General features: G+C 36.6%; 2 protein-coding genes across 2 annotated transcripts; one reads left to right on the forward strand and one right to left on the reverse strand.

Moving 5' to 3' along the window:
* Nucleotides 1–111: 111 nt before the first annotated feature.
* On the reverse strand, nt 112–6,070 carry LOC137121623 (uncharacterized). The gene is made up of 7 exons (XM_067496036.1): nt 5,937–6,070; nt 5,681–5,799; nt 2,884–2,980; nt 2,142–2,505; nt 1,477–1,596; nt 1,167–1,306; nt 112–965 (listed from the first exon to the last, which is right to left on the reverse strand). The coding sequence occupies exons 1-7, from the start codon at nt 5,946–5,948 to the stop codon at nt 753–755; spliced, it is 1,065 nt and encodes a 354-aa protein (XP_067352137.1). The 5' UTR covers nt 5,949–6,070; the 3' UTR covers nt 112–752.
* A 1,751-nt stretch (nt 6,071–7,821) lies between these two features.
* Nucleotides 7,822–16,339, forward strand: zgc:113276 (uncharacterized protein LOC553748 homolog). The gene is made up of 10 exons (XM_067493079.1): nt 7,822–7,943; nt 8,437–8,635; nt 8,935–9,119; nt 9,197–9,412; nt 12,852–13,269; nt 13,447–13,580; nt 13,691–13,930; nt 14,869–15,030; nt 15,948–16,037; nt 16,124–16,339. Exons 2-10 carry the CDS (start codon nt 8,437–8,439, stop codon nt 16,292–16,294), a joined length of 1,815 nt encoding a protein of 604 aa, XP_067349180.1. The 5' UTR covers nt 7,822–7,943; the 3' UTR covers nt 16,295–16,339.
* The last annotated feature ends 751 nt before the right edge of the window (nt 16,340–17,090 follow it).

Consider the following 17,090-nt stretch of genomic DNA (forward strand, 5'->3'; position numbering starts at 1 on the left):
TTACATCCCACTGCTGATCGGCTGTTCAGTGGGAAAATACACAAAATACACAGTGTACCAATGTCAATAATTTTAATATTTCTCATTTGGAAAAATGGGCATATGGTATTTACATTTTGAGTGGTCACTGAAGATATTAAAGTTTGGTTATGAATACCAATTAAGTTTAAGGTGTAAAAGCCATACATATCTAGTCAACATGTATTTAATAATTGTGCTTGTATTAACACATTGCAATCATGTTTATAGATTACAGCAAAATATATAAATTAAACAATTTTGCTCAAAATTTTATAATAATGTACATTAGAAGGTTTTAAAAAATATAATTATCACATCAATTTGTTTTTAATAAATTAAACATGTTTAATAGTGGTTCATAATTTGTCATGTATTTTGTAATGAACATAAAAACATGTTTGCAATAAAAATGTTGAAACCAAAAAAACTGAATAAACATCACATATCCAGTATTAGTCTACATACCCACACACACAAACAATTATTCTCATTACTATTAATTACCTTAATTAATAATGACATACTTATATGATACATATCTACGCACTTCTGCAATAGCAGAATTTGATACAGTGACTCTGGTTTCTGTCACTGACTTAAAGAAAAGACCTTTTCAAATGGTTTTCTTTTTTGTATAGTTGTCCTAAAGTCCCAAAATTAAAAACAGAACATTCAATATTAAAATGACTTGACTGAGAACTGTAAATACACCTGATGAAAACAAATATCTATTATTTCCGAATAACAAACAGGAATGATGGATCTTCCTTCTGTATGGGCTGCATAGTTGGAGAAGTTGTTTTGTTTATTTGGATGAACCAGCCATGGTGCAGAGCCGACTCAAACTTCATGTTTTTTGACTTGTCAGACTTCATGTAGAAGACAAAGGAGAGGGCTAGCTCATCCTTCTCCGAGATCTGCTTCAGCTTCTGCAATTCATACGTCTAACCCGACAAAAGTATGAGTTAATTAGTTAGTTAGTTTAGTTTAGTTTTTTCTTTATTTATGAGCCCTCTCTTCCATAAAATAAGCTTTAACTGGAAAAATACTTTTCAGTTCTAAGTATACATCACAAGGAAACAGACATTCTGTTTCCCTGTGACTTGTAACTATGAAAGTTTAATATCTCAATGAGTAGTTGTTACCTCCACTTCCAGGAACACCCTCCCTCCATCCTTGCAGCACCTGACGAAGCAGTTTGAATCAGTGAAGTTTAGAACCACTGGCATTCCTCTGAAAACCTTGTCCATAAAGTTTGATTTGTAGTGGTAGATAGTAATCTTCTCTGAACAAAAAAGAAAAAGAAAATATCCAAAACAATAACTATGTCAAATTGATTCCCCCATTGAAGCAAATGATTTACTTTGCATGTGATAATACCTAGATGAAAAAGATCATTTATGATAGTTGTAATTTACATTGTTCAGGTGATTATCTTTGTTCTTATTAACCAACCTGGATTTGGTGAAGCATAGAGGATCTTCTGTGAACAAAAAGCTCTGAGGTAATAGTGGGAGGCCAAATGTTCAATAAAAGCAGTAACTGGCCGGTCCTGTCTGTAACTTCCTCTTGGTACTGAAAATGACAGTCAGATAAGGATCCATCAAACAGTGAACACGTAGTTCCATCATTTCTATAGCCTTTGTAATATGTAACAATAAGTGTTGGTGAGTTACAATATTATGTCATGTTGCTACCAGTCATTATGGAGCTTTTGAATGATTCATCAGTTTTCACATAAAAGGCTCTAGACTCTATATATCATTGTCAATTTATCTCTTACTCACTATATGTCAAGGTCCCAGTTCCTGGACTTTAGTTCATTGTTCTAGCTTTACCTCCTGCCCCTGGCTTTTATTTTGTAGTCCCTCAGGACCATTTCATATTCTCAGTTTTTCAGTTTTCTCAGAGACAAGTATGTGTCTGCTTTGCTTCCAGGACCCCTCTACATCGTCAAGAAATGTGCCGCATTATTGGGTCCAAACGTAAAACCAATCCCTTACACAACCGGGACTAGTTTTATATACTGATGTTTTAGGGGCAGGAAGAACTGTGAAATCAAAAGTATGTAACTACTATTATTAACGGTGAGAAGAGATAATAGACCAAAACATACTCACCCAGTGTCACAGTGCTAGATTCTGTCACCATGACAACATCATTAAAGGAGCATCCTGTCCCATGACATGCTTCACAGGGGCTCCCCCTGTCACAGCCCCGTCCTGTCACCACAGAAATGCTGGTTTTCTTCATGGCAACAATGAGCAGATCCCCCTCCTCCTCATTCTTCTTGTTTCCAGATTGGCAAACATCCTCCTTCCCTTTGTCCTCCAGCTTCACTTCATTGTCTTCCAGGTTTTCCTCCGTCTTCATCTCCAAACTGAAGCTGAGTAATGTGTACTCCTTGGAGACAGGATGTAAAATCTCCTCAGCTGGGGAGGACTGCTTATGGTTCTCCTTTATCCTGCTCGCCTTGTGCACCACCTAGAAAAATCAAAAGCAGAGGGTCAGTACAGGATGTGGGTTCAGAATGAGTAATGACATTATGTGTGTTATCAATTCCATTGTAAACCACAGATTTATGTAGCTCTGTGTTCTTCTGGTGAAGACCTACATGTAGACAACATCTTCTCATATTGACGTAGTTTTAGTTTGATGTAAAGTAAAAACTCATTAAGCTTTTATAGCTTTTAACAGAAAATCAGCAACATATTGTTTTTTACGCACCCAAATTATTAATAGGATAAAAGCAGCTACAATATTTGTGAAAAGACTCAATAAGAAATATTGGAAAAATGGTTTATCAATCTTTCTCAGACTGAAAAAGTGACTTAAATAGAAAGCTGTTTAGTGTGCACTCACCAGCAATGGATTCCCCTGAGCCAACAATTGTGCCAACTCTTCAGGTGTGCGATCCTGCAGGTCCATGCCATTGATCTGCATCAGTTTATCTCCTCTCCTGAGAATAAACCGTAAACAGAAAACATTTCAGGCATGTACTTCAGTATCAGTCCTTATAAAAACTACAAATAATGATGGTGCTCTTGTTATGAAAATATTTAAAATGCCCCACCACTATATAGTATTTCATTACTACAGGAAATTCCAGGTCACTCAGTTGTGAAAGTCCATTTGTAAGTTTTAAATCTGAAATATTATGTCTAAGGTTGTTATAACACAGGTTTTGTTGGTCAACATGGTCAGTAAAAAAGTATTGTTGCTGAACATGTTTTACCCCTCCTTCATTTACAGCATTTTTTAAATAAAACATTTCCTTTAGCAGTTCAGATTAGACGCATCTGAAGCATCTGAAATGTGGAAAGAACACTGCAAAAAAAGAAAGCTGCAGAAAATCTGAAACAAAATCCACTTGTATTTATATTCCTTAAAATCATAGACCTACCACAATGCCAATTTTGAAAACTAGTGAGTAAGTCATTTTTTTTCCTTCTTGCTTGGGGTTCTTTTTGTGCTTTTTAACTAGTATTAAGTGTTAGTTTAAAAAGGCCTACTGTCACGTACTGTAATCTTCTGCCACAGTGCAGCAACATCCATACAGTCTTGATGAAGCAGACATGCATGTTTAAAACTTAAAGTAATGGCCAAATAAAAAAGGATGATTATTTAATTAGGAATACTGTAGTGTTAAGGAGACATACCATTTAAAGTTTTTTACTCTGAATTTAGTGTTATATTGCAAACACAATTAGATTGTGCAGAGGAATGTAATGAGTTGATCACTGTTTAGATGAAGCATATTTTTGGAATTAATGAAAGGGTACTTATTAGATAAAGGAAGTTACAACGAGGTGGTTGAGGAGGGTGATGGACATACCAAAGGACACGACTGTGACAGTCGTGTGCTTTGGTCAAGTCACAGACCAGAGATTGATTCTGAGTTTAGCATCTGGTTAAGATCAGGCAAGATCAGCGCTAATGTTAGGGTTAGAGGGTGGTTTTGTTTAAAAGCTATTAAACACTTGTGCGAAGTGACTGTTGCGTTTCCCCTAATTACACCAGTCCTCAAGCTTCCTCCTACCAGCTCTTACTACAAATAGTTCATTAAGGCAGCAGCATGTTTTTCATCATAATAATCCACGCTGATTATGACATATATATATATATATATATATATATATATATATATATATATATATATATATATATATATATACGTGTGTGTGTGTATAAGAAAAAATCAAAAGTTGCACTTGAGAATCCGAAACTAGCAACCGTTCAAGTTTTCTAAAGTAATATGGCCGTAAATATTTATTATAACAACAAATACCATATTTTATTAAAATAGCTCTTTAAAAGATATTCATAAATGCTTCATTTTTAAAATAGCTGCCAATTACATGTGAACAAGATAATATGTAATCAACTGTTGATAAAATACAATTGTTTCAGGTCTAATTCACATTGTCAACTATCATTTATCAAAAATAAATTTTTTTAAATGTGGTGTGACAGAAATGAAAATGACAAGAGTTTTTCCCTAAGCCATCCCATATATTTTTTTAAAATTGTTTACGTGTTTTATATCAAATCAATGTTATTTCCTATGAGCGTTAAGCTTACTTTTTAAAATATTTGTTAATTAATTTCATTTGATACATTTTTCTGGTAAAACTGTCACATAATACATGAGGTTTGATGAAGCACAGTATTGAAAACAATAGTCTGTTGTCCATATAAACAATGAAACTGTTCTTGCTACAATAATATTTTTTTAAGTTGACATTAGTCTTTGAAATGGTTCCTTTTAAAATATAAATGCTCCTTTATCAGGAGGGATAAGGGACAAAATCTTCTTCCTTGTTTGGTGTAAAAATATCAGCAATTTAAAGGGTCTTGTTTATAAAAAAGTACACGCTACCAAAAACAGTGAATTTGCTACTAAAAGACAAATATTTGATATATATGTGATACACAGTATGTGTCTAACTCCCTTGCTGAGGCAACTTATTAACTTTGGATAAACGTATTAATATTTGCCTGAAAATGAGTACAAAGATTTTTGTCCTCTAAAATTCAACTTTGTAGGTAATTTGGAGAAGATGGAAAACAGTCACCAGCAAAGGCATATTACGATGGGCCAATGCGTAGCGGCTGTAGTGAAGATAACACTGTCACTTATCATTTAGACACACAAAGCAGAGGGCTTTCCCACACAAAAAGTCGAGTGTTTATGTCAAACACAACTTTCAGACACAACTTTCTCCGGCTTATTCCAGCCAGTCACAGTTTTTTTTGCTATTCTTTGGCAAAATATATTTTACACTAGCCACCATTTTTGTGCTATTACAAGAAACAGCATTTACTGCCTGCTTTCATATGTGTAGTTGCTTTTTCATTAAACATTTTTGTGGGTTGTTGACACGTCAGGCATAAGGGTTGGAGGACTTTTGCCCCCATTGTTTCATTAAAAGTACATTGGGAAGAGGTCTGAACAGGAGAAATTATTACATAAATTAAAACCTGTTTTACTGTTCATAAAAAGCATCTGTTAAATTACTAATTATAATAGCACTTAATTGTTATGTTAAGGCACACAAAACTGTGAACCTATCATTTGTTGGGTCAATCTTAAAAAAAGAAAAAGATAAAAAACAAGTGTTGCAGTTAAAAATGCTAAACACTACTGTCTGACTATTACCTGACAAACATTTTTTCTCCAGTCGTGTCCTTGTACTTCACCACATTGTCCACTTCATATTGGTGCTTTCCGTCACGGATCTGGTGGACGATCAGGACGCCCCCCTTAACCAGAGTATCCTGACATTTTGGAATAAATGAAAAAAATCACACACAAAACAACCAACATACACAAATGTATGATTACCCATTCTTTAAACAGATGTCCCACACGTAGCACTGTTTAATTTTAGAGACTGTTAGAGTGTGTCACTCACATTCAGATCCATCTCGCTGAAGTGTGCACTGCTTGTAATACCAATAACTGAAGACTGAAGTTGATAGGAGTGCCAGTGGACGTCTTTTAAAGCCTTCAGAGTCTGTGCTTCTGCTTTGCATCAACACATGAACGAGAAGTAGGAATTAGGGGCAACTCACACAGTTGTCAATGGGGAACTGATGTCAGATGAGGAAGTTCATGAAGATTAGTAAATCTTATATCAAAATACGATGGTGCGTGATTACGTTAGAAAACAGAACTTGTAACAAATATGGGAAAAACAAGAGTCTAGAATTAAGAAAGAAAATTGTGACATTAACACAAATTGAAAAGAGCAGAGATCTATAATGAAAGTTTCCAGTCAAGAGATGTTAATTTACTCTCTCACACACCATTCTTTAGTGTCTCTCAAATAATAGACATCTTATATGAAACAACGTTTTCTTCTTTTGCTGAATGTTCACTTCCTTATTTGTTAGGACACAAATCCTAAGAGAGAAGAGGAAATAGCAAATGTATTTAACAGACTTTCACAGTAGTCAGGTACAACTGGAAGAAAATGACTTCCTCTATGACAGTATTGGGCAGTAAACAATATAAATTTCTACCACATCTAACAGTTCATTGTTACTGAACAAACTGTAATGGTATTATTTTTCACATCAGCAGGAATAGTATTTTGTAAATATATAAAACCAACCTTGAATACCCTATATGTTTGACATTTAAATAAAATTTTATAAAACAATTTTCATTGACATTCATGGCACATTTTTGAGGCTGCCCAGTGGAGTTTCCTTGTAAACAAAGAAAGTTGTGTTTACATCACTCCATTCTCATTTAAACACATAATGCCTGTATCTTTTCTTTCCCATAAAATATTTACAAACCTTTCTTATTTTTAAATATTTGAATGTGTACTGCTGTGTCAATATCTATAGTTCAGTCCAGGAATGTCAGTCCCTCCGGGAAAACCTGAACTCTGTGTGATCCTGCAATTTTAAACATCAGAAAAACTCTTTCACAAAATCAGGTATTTTTGGTTGCAACACTACCAAAAATTTTGGTGGGACTGACATTTGTAAATCCAAAAATCTAAATTAGACTAATAAACATGTGATATCATGGCTTTTTGACGTGTCCAAATGATCATTTGTGGCTTTATTTGGAGTCTTACTTATTTGTGGCTTTAAACTTCCGGTTGTTATTGAGAGTAACATTTCTCAAATGTTGAACTACTTATGGAAATCACTATGACAAAGGAAAAGAAAATTTAAATCTCCATATTCTTGCAATGACAAGGCAAAATAAACCTTCCAAATTGGAAGATTTGCCTTTTCTGTTTAATTTTATGCTCACATTGCCTTTTTCTGACACTTTCCTGTACTTGAAAAATCAAATGTCTTGTCAGCAGGTTTATGAGCTGGTTTATGTTCAGGCTATATTTGGTTGGGACTAATTCAACGAGTCTTGTTACGGTAAGTTTACCACCGCTGTAGTTTAGTTGTCTGGCTGTAACCACAGATCAAATATATTTAAAAATGTGTTTATATTTTATTTTTTATTTTTTCTTATGCAATCACCTTTTAAGAAACTTTTGTTTGTATTGTTTTCATGGTGGTAACATTATTTCATGCTGCTTTTTGACCAACTATATCCCTTTTCCTGTTTAAATAAAATATTTTTTAAAAGTAGGTTGTGCAAACATGTCTTTTACAGTGCAACACCTTTACTGTCTTGATACTGAGATGAGTTGTGTTACTAAATTTAAACAAATACACATACAGCTAAAGAGACTCACTGAAGCTATTTCTAGCTTTCCATGTCCCCTGTTTCCTTGTCCAGCCATTGGAGTCCTGCTAAATCTGTAAATGGCTTGTATTAAGTTACATGAGAGCCACAAGCCTTGGTCCCTTCATATGCTGCAGTACACCAGTGTTGAGATATGGACAACATTTCAGCCATCGCATAAGCTTTCATAGGTTGACAATCAATACTCGACCAGGTAATGTGATGTACTTGACATATACTGCACATACTGTAAGTTAGACTGACATGTGAAGTGTTTGTCAGTAAGTAGAAGCTAATGGTTTTGACTAATCACCTTTGGATTGCATTTTACTTGTTTAAATGATGATGTGAGCATTTTTTATTGCTTTTATTGATTCAGTAGACCTTTGAGCTTTGGCCTGGTGTGTATATTAAAACTAAACTGGCTGTGATGATTTGCTCAACTTGAGTAAAACATGTTTTCCGCAGTCATTGCACTGCTTTCTACAGAAATGTTTCTTAATATGCATCTGTTGAACTTAAAATGAATATTGCACTAAGCCTCACTTCAAACCACAATCCACTGATATAGAAATAACCTATCACTCAATGAGAGTGACAGTCTTTAGTTTGAGGAACTGATTCTGGTTACTAAACAGATCTTGGATCTGATCTTTAAATTCCCATGTTTGTTCAGCATTGTCTTGTATTATATCTCTCTGTTTTAGATGGTGATATTCAATGTGTTAATAATAGGGAGTGGCCCTCATGCCTTGACCCTGGCTAGCTTGCTATCCAACCCTGATCCTCACCCAAATCCTGCACACAACTCATCCCTTTCCCCTCCCTGCTCGGAGCCCCCAGGGCCTCAGTCTAACCCAACAAACAAACAATGCAGTGGCAAGAAGAAGAGGAGGACAACAGTTGGTAATGTAGTGACTTTACCATAATTACAGTATGAGAAGTAAAATTTCAACAATTATCACAAATACAACTGATGCCATTGATTGGAAATTAAACTATTGTGATGACCTCCTGTGCATCTAAAAATTCTTCCAATTGTCTTTCCAAACATTTTGGCTATACAGTCAGTTTAGATGCAAAGTGAAACATGGTGAAAATGAATGCTCCTTTCTCTACGTTTGTTGCTGTGCATACTGCACCCAATAATCAAATAGAATGATGCCTTATTCGGGTCATAAGTGGTTTGTGATTACTCTCTAAAGGCCTTACGCTGGAGCAGCAACTTGCAAAGTCATCAATATCAGAGGGGGTTGTTTGCCCCCCACTGAGTCTCCAAGTGGTAGATTCCTATGGAGAGTGGGCTGCACTGTGGGAGAGCCAGTTCACAGCTCTGAACATCCCTCATCTGCGATCACACACGTTAGTGCACACGGATCCCCTCAATAAGGTATAAACACAAACACTCTCATTACATAAAAAATAAAATATGAATTTAAATAAGCATATGTATGTTCTGCTTTTCAGAAAGCACTTCAGGAGTTTGTTTTAAAGCATAATCGTTCAGACGAGCTTCACAGCCTTCCAGACCAGATTTACATTTTGGATAAAAATGCATTTTTCAATGACATGCGGCTTGGCCAGAGGGAGAGGAAACGTCTAAATATAGTCTCAACTCTGAAGAAGAGTTTATTCTTCAATCTGCCAGGAACTAAACTAAGTGTGGATTTCTTTAAAGATCAGGTTAGAGAAATTGAAGATTTTTGTGCATGTTCTGCCATGTTACACATCTGTAACAGTGATACCATACTCTTAAAAAGAATGAATAACTTCAAAAACACTGTGATATCCTCTGCATCTAAATAACCTGTGTTTTTTTTGTGTGTGTTTTTTGCTTTTTAAAGGGCAGCCTCACTGTTTGTCAACCTGATTTGTTTGGTTCTAGTAGAATGTGAACGTGAATAGTAATAAATAACTTTTTTTATTACATCAAAATATCTTTCTGCTTTTAGCTGCAAAACACCTCCAGATGAAGTAACCTGTACTAATAACTAACCAGTTGTCATCACCACCAAAAACAGAGAGATATTTAATATAGGGTAGGAAGAGGAATGTTTAATACTGCTTAATGTATATACAGGCAGTTTACAAAAAAGAACCAGAAGAAGTGAGTGGAAAATAGGTGAAGCTACACTTTGAAAATTTTAATTATAATCCAACATTGTGGAGTTAAAGCCATATATATATATATATATATATATATATATATATATATATATATATATATATATATATATATATATATATATATATATATATATATAGCTTTACATTCAACACAATTATATGTTTGTTAATCAATTTCTATAGATTTATATTTGCAGTAGGAACAAGCAGACCTGGCGTTGGCAAAAGCATAATGTGTCTCCAATGGTGTACATGGCACAGGCAGGGAAGACCCAAATACAGACTCTCCAACAGGTACAGCCAATGGCGGTGTCAGAGGGGCAGGGCAGGGGTGCCACTGGCCAGCCCCAAAATCTGATTGGCCACTCCAGGAACCCCCTCTGCCAAAGTGAGAAAGTGACTGCTGTAGAACTCTCAGGAAAACAGGAAAACTGACCAAATCTAAAGCTGACTTATCTATCGTTAAAAATAAAAATGAATACATTGTAATTATTACATACATTTAAGGTGTTTTTATATATTTTGCCAGATTAGAATTTCGTAGCAGCCAGTTGCATGTAGTTGCAACCATACTGAAGAAAGATAGACATATAAATAGATATTTAATTATTCCCTAAAGGGACATTTTTTGCGTGGCAGTGGCTGTTACACATAATAATATAGTAATAAGATATAAATAAAGTTAAAAATAAAATAAAATAGTGAAATTTTGTGAGTTGAACAGTAATACCATGTCTTCCAAAATATGGAAGTTACATATTAGTTACATATTTGTCCTTTTTACTGAACAACACATTTTTATTAATAAACAGTTTATTATATGCAAAAAATGTGTAATTGAGCTTAAAACCTTGAAAACGTTTTCCCAAATCTCCCATCTTACTTAAATGCCTGTGCCCTAATCTGGCCACTCCAATAAAATTCAATTTTTTTCAATTCAATTCAACTTTATTTATATAGCGCAAATTCACAACAAAGTAATCTCAGGGCACTTTACAGAATAAAGTCAAGATTATAAAGATATATAAAGAGAACCCAACAATTCCCCCTGGAGCAAGCCATAGGCAACAGTGGAGAGGAAAAACTCCCTTTAATGGAAGAAACCTCCAGCAGAACCAGGCTCAGGGTGGACGGCCATCTGCCTCGACCGGTTGGGGTGAGTGGAAAGGGGAGAGAGAAAAGAACAGAGCAACAAAAAGCAAGAACAAAACATCGGGCAGATTGGTAGGACCAGTAGCTGCACGCCGGAAGACACACAGCTTCAAAGCCGGGGGACACCTGCAGAAAGGGACAGAGAGAGGGGGACAGAGGAGGACAAAGACAACTACGGGAGAGAACACACAGAGTTAATGACATACAGTGGTGACAATTGCGGGGTGAGAGGAGAGGAGAGATGGTCAAGAGGAGGAAAGGAGCTCAGTGCATTGGGGGGTGGGTCCCCCAGCAGTCTAAGCCTATGGCAGCATAACTATAACTAACTATATGCTTTATTAAAAAGGAAGGTTTTAAGCCTAGACTTAAAAGTAGAGAGGGTGTCTGCTTCCCGAATCTGAACTGGGAGCTGGTTCCACAAGAGAGGATCTTGATAGCTAAAGGCTCTACCTCCCATTCTACTTTTGGAAATTCTGGGAACCACAAGTAGGCCTGCATTCTGAAAGCGAAGTGGTCTACTGGGATGATATGGCGCTATGAGGTCTTCTATATATGATGGAGCCTGACCATTCAGAGCTTTATATGTAAGAAGCAGGGTTTTAAATTCTATTCTACATTTAATGGGAAGCCAATGGAGAGAAGCTAGTGAAGGTGAAATATGATCTCTCTTGCTAGTTCCAGTCAGCACTCTTGCTGCAGCATTTTGGATTAATTGCAGGCTCTTTAGGGAGTTACTGGGGCATCCCGAAAGTAGGGAATTACAGTAGTCCAACCTAGAGGTAACAAATGCATGGACCAGTTTTTCGGCATCACTTTGAGACAGGATGCTCCTAATTTTGGCAATGTTCCGTAGGTGGAGGAAGGCTGTTCTAGAGATTTGTTTTATATGTGAGTTAAAGGACAGATCCTGATCAAAAATAACTCCAAGGTTCCTTGCAGTAGTACTGGAGGCCAGACTTATACCATCTAGTGTAACAATATGGTTGGACATCATATCTCTGAGATTTTTGGGCCCAAATACTATGACTTCAGTTTTGTCTGAGTTTAAAAGTAAAAAATTGTGGGACATCCAGGCCTTTATGTCTTGTAGGCATGCTTGAAGCTTTATTAACTGATTATTTTCATCTGGTTCAATAGATAAATATAGCTGGGTATCATCAGCATAACAGTGGAAATTTATGGAGTGTTTTCTAATAATGTTCCCTAAAGGAGACATATATAAAGTAAAAAGTATTGGTCCTAACACAGAGCCTTGTGGAACTCCATAGCTAACCTTTGTGTGCATGGAGGATTCATCATTAACATGAACAAATTGAAATCCATCAGATAGATAAGATTTAAACCAACCTAGTGCAGTTCCTGTAATTCCAATTTCATGTTCCAGTCTCTGTAATAAAATGTTATGATCAATGGTATCAAATGCAGCACTAAGATCTAACAGAACAAGTATAGAGATGAGTCCAGTATCTGAGGCCATGAGAAGATCGTTGGTGACTTTTACAAGTGCTGTTTCTGTACTATGATGAACTCTAAATCCTGACACAATTTTAATTATAAAACAATTCTAAATTCATCCCTGGGCACAGCAGAGTACCTTTAATGCACAAAATGCAAAAAATGCCAACAGTAAGGAAGGTAGAACCTAAACAGGCAACAAGACCAAACCAAGGCAGGAATCAAAGGCATTAGATGGACTAATGCATTGATGTATTTGTTTTTTATGGGAATTGTTAAGAGTTAGATGGAAAAATGCGGAATTGTACAAACATTATCTTCTAAGAAGGGAAAGTACTGAACTGAGCATAGCTATGTCCTGACTTGTTTGATTGGTCTGAACTTACAGGTGGAGAGATTCAATTTGGACAAAGTGCTGATGAAGGGCACAGTGGAGCATATCATCCCTGTAATTGAACACAATAGAGAGAATGAAGAAAAGAACGATTGCATTAGAACACAGGAAAGTGATGGTGATGCCATGGAAGCACCTGAAAGAAAGGGAGACAGAACAGGGAAGAGAGTGAAATATTTTGAAGTCCACCTACAAGATGGGATTATCCTAAAAGCACACCAGGTCGTCATGGCAACAGGTCCAACGCGTGTCCAAATGGCAAACATACCTCCATGGGTGAAAAGCATTGGTGAGAGCTACCCGGAGGAGCGTTTGCAACACACAGTGCACCTTATGCACCATAAAGTAAATTCTAAGCAAAGCCTTGAAGACACAAAATGTCAAAGACAGAAGGAGACTTTTCGCCACCAAGGTAAGTCAGATGTCTTATGTTGTGCAAAAATACTACAATGGCTTGATGCCTTGGCACATTTGCCAGAAATTTCAGAAAACAATTAACACTTTACTTTAAAGAGTCCCACACTTCTGCAGACTTCTGTGACTATTTAGCTCTTCCTTTTACAACTACTGTGTGTTTATGTGTGTCTAGATATGTGTGCAGTGTGCGAGGCAGGGCAGAGAGTAATGGTAGTTGGTGGAGGTCTGACTAGTGCTCATGTCATCTCAATTGCACTGCAACAAGGTGCCAACCATGTTACATGGGTCATGAGGAAGCACCTCCAGGTCTAGTGACAGTGTGAAACTGCATGTAGACCAATCTTAAAGAATTTCTGTAGATGTAACCATCCACCTCCCTCCACCACACACACCAGTCTTCATGGTTTCTTCTACAGTTAAAACAGTTTGATGTGGGTGACGTGGAGAGCCTGGTGGGTCGTTACTCCCATGTTGAGCATGGCATCAAGATGGATGGCCAAGCCTACCTAAGACAGTTCTATAATGAACGGAGTCTCCACAAAAGGCTGGCTATGATACGCCAGGCAAGGAAAGGAGGGGCCGTCACACCAGAGGCCTACATCCAACTCAAGCAATTCATAATGAATGGACAGGTGGATGTGAAGACATACTGTCAGGTAATTTCAGAAGCCATGGTAATGGTTCCTACATGTAAAAGTAGTTGGGGATATGTAGCCTCTTGTGTGTCTCTGGTCTCTTGGTGTGTTCTGTTGAGCAAAAAACTATTCTGCCCTGACTAGACTGTTATTTCCTGATGTATCTGCCACAAGCAGACAAACCAACAATGGCAGTGATTTCTTTCCATGTTTCTTTTCTTTTCTGTAAATCATTAAAGACATGTAGGAAACAAGCCCCAGACTGTGATTTGATTTTTCTTAAAATTCCTTCTGACAATGGAGTCTTGCTGTTGTTTAAACTGCATCAGATGGTATTTGCATAAAGTTGAGCCTTTCAACTTTCTCCTGTAATAGCTGGGCACATTCTGAATCTATGCAACTCTGCAGGGGGAACAGAGCTTCAAGGTCTACTTTAAAATGAGCAGCAGTCATTGCAGGGCCAGATTTTTGAAATTTTCATATGAATGACACACAGAAGTTAGGGTTGAGAAGAAGTGAGACAAAATAAAATTAAAACCACATATGATTAGATCAAGAGGGGAGAGTGGGGGTCTGTTGAAATTATATTTGGTCAGGTGAGATAAAATGAGATATGTCAAGGCAAAGTAAGAAGGACGGGGTGCAGTAAAATGATGTAAGATTAATTAAGGTGAGATGAGATGTGAATAAATGAGATGAGGTCATGAAAGGTCAGTTATGATGACACAAGTTAAAATTAGATAATGTCAGATCTATTTGTTGGTTTGGTGAAATAAATGATATTTGGTGTGGTGAGATGAAGTGAAAAACAATAAGGTGAGGTCTTATGAAACGAGATATAATGTATGCAATGCAGCATATAATATAAAGCTGAACATTAATAAGAGGTAGGTGACGGAGTATGATGTCAAATAATGTGATGTGAAGTAAGTTCACCTGAATCTCATGAAATTGTTTAGGTGAGGGAGGCCAGGTGGTGCTACAGGAGCCAGGCCTGGAATCTCTCACTCACCACTGGAGACCAATGGACTGGAGATGTCATCTGGCTCGCCACCGGCTGCAAACTTGATGTCAAACAGGACCCACTGCTTTCTGGGGTGATGAAGGAATTCCCACTTCAGGTTTGTACAAATTACATGGTAAGAAGTTTTATTATCAATCAATACAATATATTTTGACTTTGGTTTCTTATGTTTTGAACAAATCCTTTAACACTTAACAATGCAGAGTAGGCTGGAAAACATACTAACCACCAAACTAATCGCATCAACTCAACATACCTGGACTCACGAGAACATGTTGAGTCCAATTCATGAAACAATGTTGGATGTGTGTGTGTTTAGCTAGTTTGAGTTATATAAACAAACATGAATAGCTCATAAAGACAAAGTCTAGAAAGAGAGAGATATAAAGTAATCTAAAAGAGATTATATATATAGTCAGCTTTATAATTTGGCCTCTGTACACCACCACATTGAATTTAACAGAACGCTCAAGATGTGAGCCAAGTCAAGATTTCCAGCATCCATACAAGTGGTTTGGCAGAAGCTTGGCATTAATCATTCAGAAATTACACACACATATTTTGGCGGCTCAAAAATAATCAAACAAACTAGCATAATCACAAACATAAGGACTGTCTTTAATACTTGGATGAAAATCCAAAACTGGAAACCTTGTACATGACCAAATGCTGAGTGTGATCACTCAAGATGCTTTGCCAGACTTTTACTGCAGCGGCCTTCATCTGCTGCTTGTTTGTAGGTCTTTCTGCCTTCAGTCTTGTCTTTATGAAAGCTGCTCTACTTGGTTGAGCTTAGGTAAATGACTTGGCGACTAAAGAAGATTGTATTTCTTTGCCTTAAGAAACTCCTGGGTGGTTTTTGCTGTATGTTTTGGTGTCGGTTTGTTTAAATAAGTTTTAAAATCTGATGGATGGGAAGAAAAGTTCAATAAAAGTGTCCTTTTTTCATTGTACAGTATCTATTCATGTATTTCAAATACTCATAAGTCATTTTCTGTCTTTTCTTCTTTGAAGGTAATAGATGGTTGGCCATGCATTTCTGAAAGCTTACAGTGGGCAGAAGGGTGTCCACTCTATTTGATGGGGCAGTACACTGCTCTTCAGGTTAGTCTTCTATTGTATATAGTGTTATTGTTTGAAAAATAATGCAGTTTCAACAATACACAATTTCCCCCACTGTCTACACACAGGTTGGACCTCATGCAGTAAATCTGGCTGGAGGACAGGCTGCCAGTCTGCGCATCGCCAGGCACATAATGTGCCATCAGCAACAGGAAAGCAGAGAAGCTTGTGAAATGAGGAGGAAAAGACCTAAACCCGAAGAATATATTCAACAGATGCAAGGTCTATTTTGGCTTTAACCAGTGTACAAAATACTCTGTGACAAAAAGGAGTCCTGTATCATGGTCGAGTTTTAAAAATAAATAAACAAATAAAAAATATTTTGAAAATAACCCTTTTTGTAAAGGATTTATGCCTGTGTGGATGGCCAGACCCCTAAAGTTAGGGTCCTAACTAGGACACTAACATTGCCCAAAATCTTAATGAAAGACTTAGGACTTGTGACCATTAGACTGATCAAATGCTCTCTCCACTGCAGCACAGGCAGAAACTGCAGACTGCAAAGAATGCAAAAAATGTCACAGCAATTTTGCAGAATCAACAAATCCAACACACTGTATGATTCACAGTATTTTGGTACTCATTAAACCATTCGGTGACCCCTTATACACTATATGGATGGGGGCCTGGCTGTTATGTTACATATACACTATATTATTCACTTTTAGTATACACTATACTAAAGTATTAAATGTGTATACTATTTTTTACGAATATATATTGTGTGTGTAATCAAAACATTGAAGATATGACAGGAATGGAAAATCTGTATCAGTTTTAAAAACAAAAACTGAAGTAGATGCTCCATGCGCCTACTGAACTTTTGTTTGTGTCTCACGGTGCGTTCTCCAAGTAACTCTAAGTCGTAATTTTCTTTCCAGTCAACATTTCAGACCGAATGTCAACTGGAACGCCTCCGGAATTAGCATTTCAAATCTGCAACTTAAAACACGCCTGCTTAGATCTTAGATTAAAAAAAAGAAAGCTGTAGTCGTTTAGTGTTATTAGCACTTGTGTTTTATTTGCATCTCATTT

Source organism: Channa argus, chromosome 2, assembly GCF_033026475.1.
Source record: "Channa argus isolate prfri chromosome 2, Channa argus male v1.0, whole genome shotgun sequence".
Lineage (NCBI taxonomy): Eukaryota > Metazoa > Chordata > Actinopteri > Anabantiformes > Channidae > Channa > Channa argus.

What these genes read in the sequence shown, in the direction of transcription:
- zgc:113276 (XM_067493079.1), top strand. Translation starts at nt 8,437, where the DNA reads ATGGTGATATTCAATGTGTTAATAATAGGGAGTGGCCCTCATGCCTTG. An exon ending in ACACGGATCCCCTCAATAAG is followed by an intron (nt 9,120 to 9,196) that starts GTATAAACACAA and finishes TCTGCTTTTCAG; the next exon opens with AAAGCACTTCAGGAGTTTGT. An exon ending in GGAGACTTTTCGCCACCAAG is followed by an intron (nt 13,270 to 13,446) that starts GTAAGTCAGATG and finishes ATGTGTGTCTAG; the next exon opens with ATATGTGTGCAGTGTGCGAG.
- LOC137121623 (XM_067496036.1), bottom strand. An exon ending in CTATGCTTCACCAAATCCAG is followed by an intron (nt 1,307 to 1,476) that starts GTTGGTTAATAA and finishes TTTTTTGTTCAG; the next exon opens with AGAAGATTACTATCTACCAC. An exon ending in GGGTGTTCCTGGAAGTGGAG is followed by an intron (nt 966 to 1,166) that starts GTAACAACTACT and finishes TTGTCGGGTTAG; the next exon opens with ACGTATGAATTGCAGAAGCT.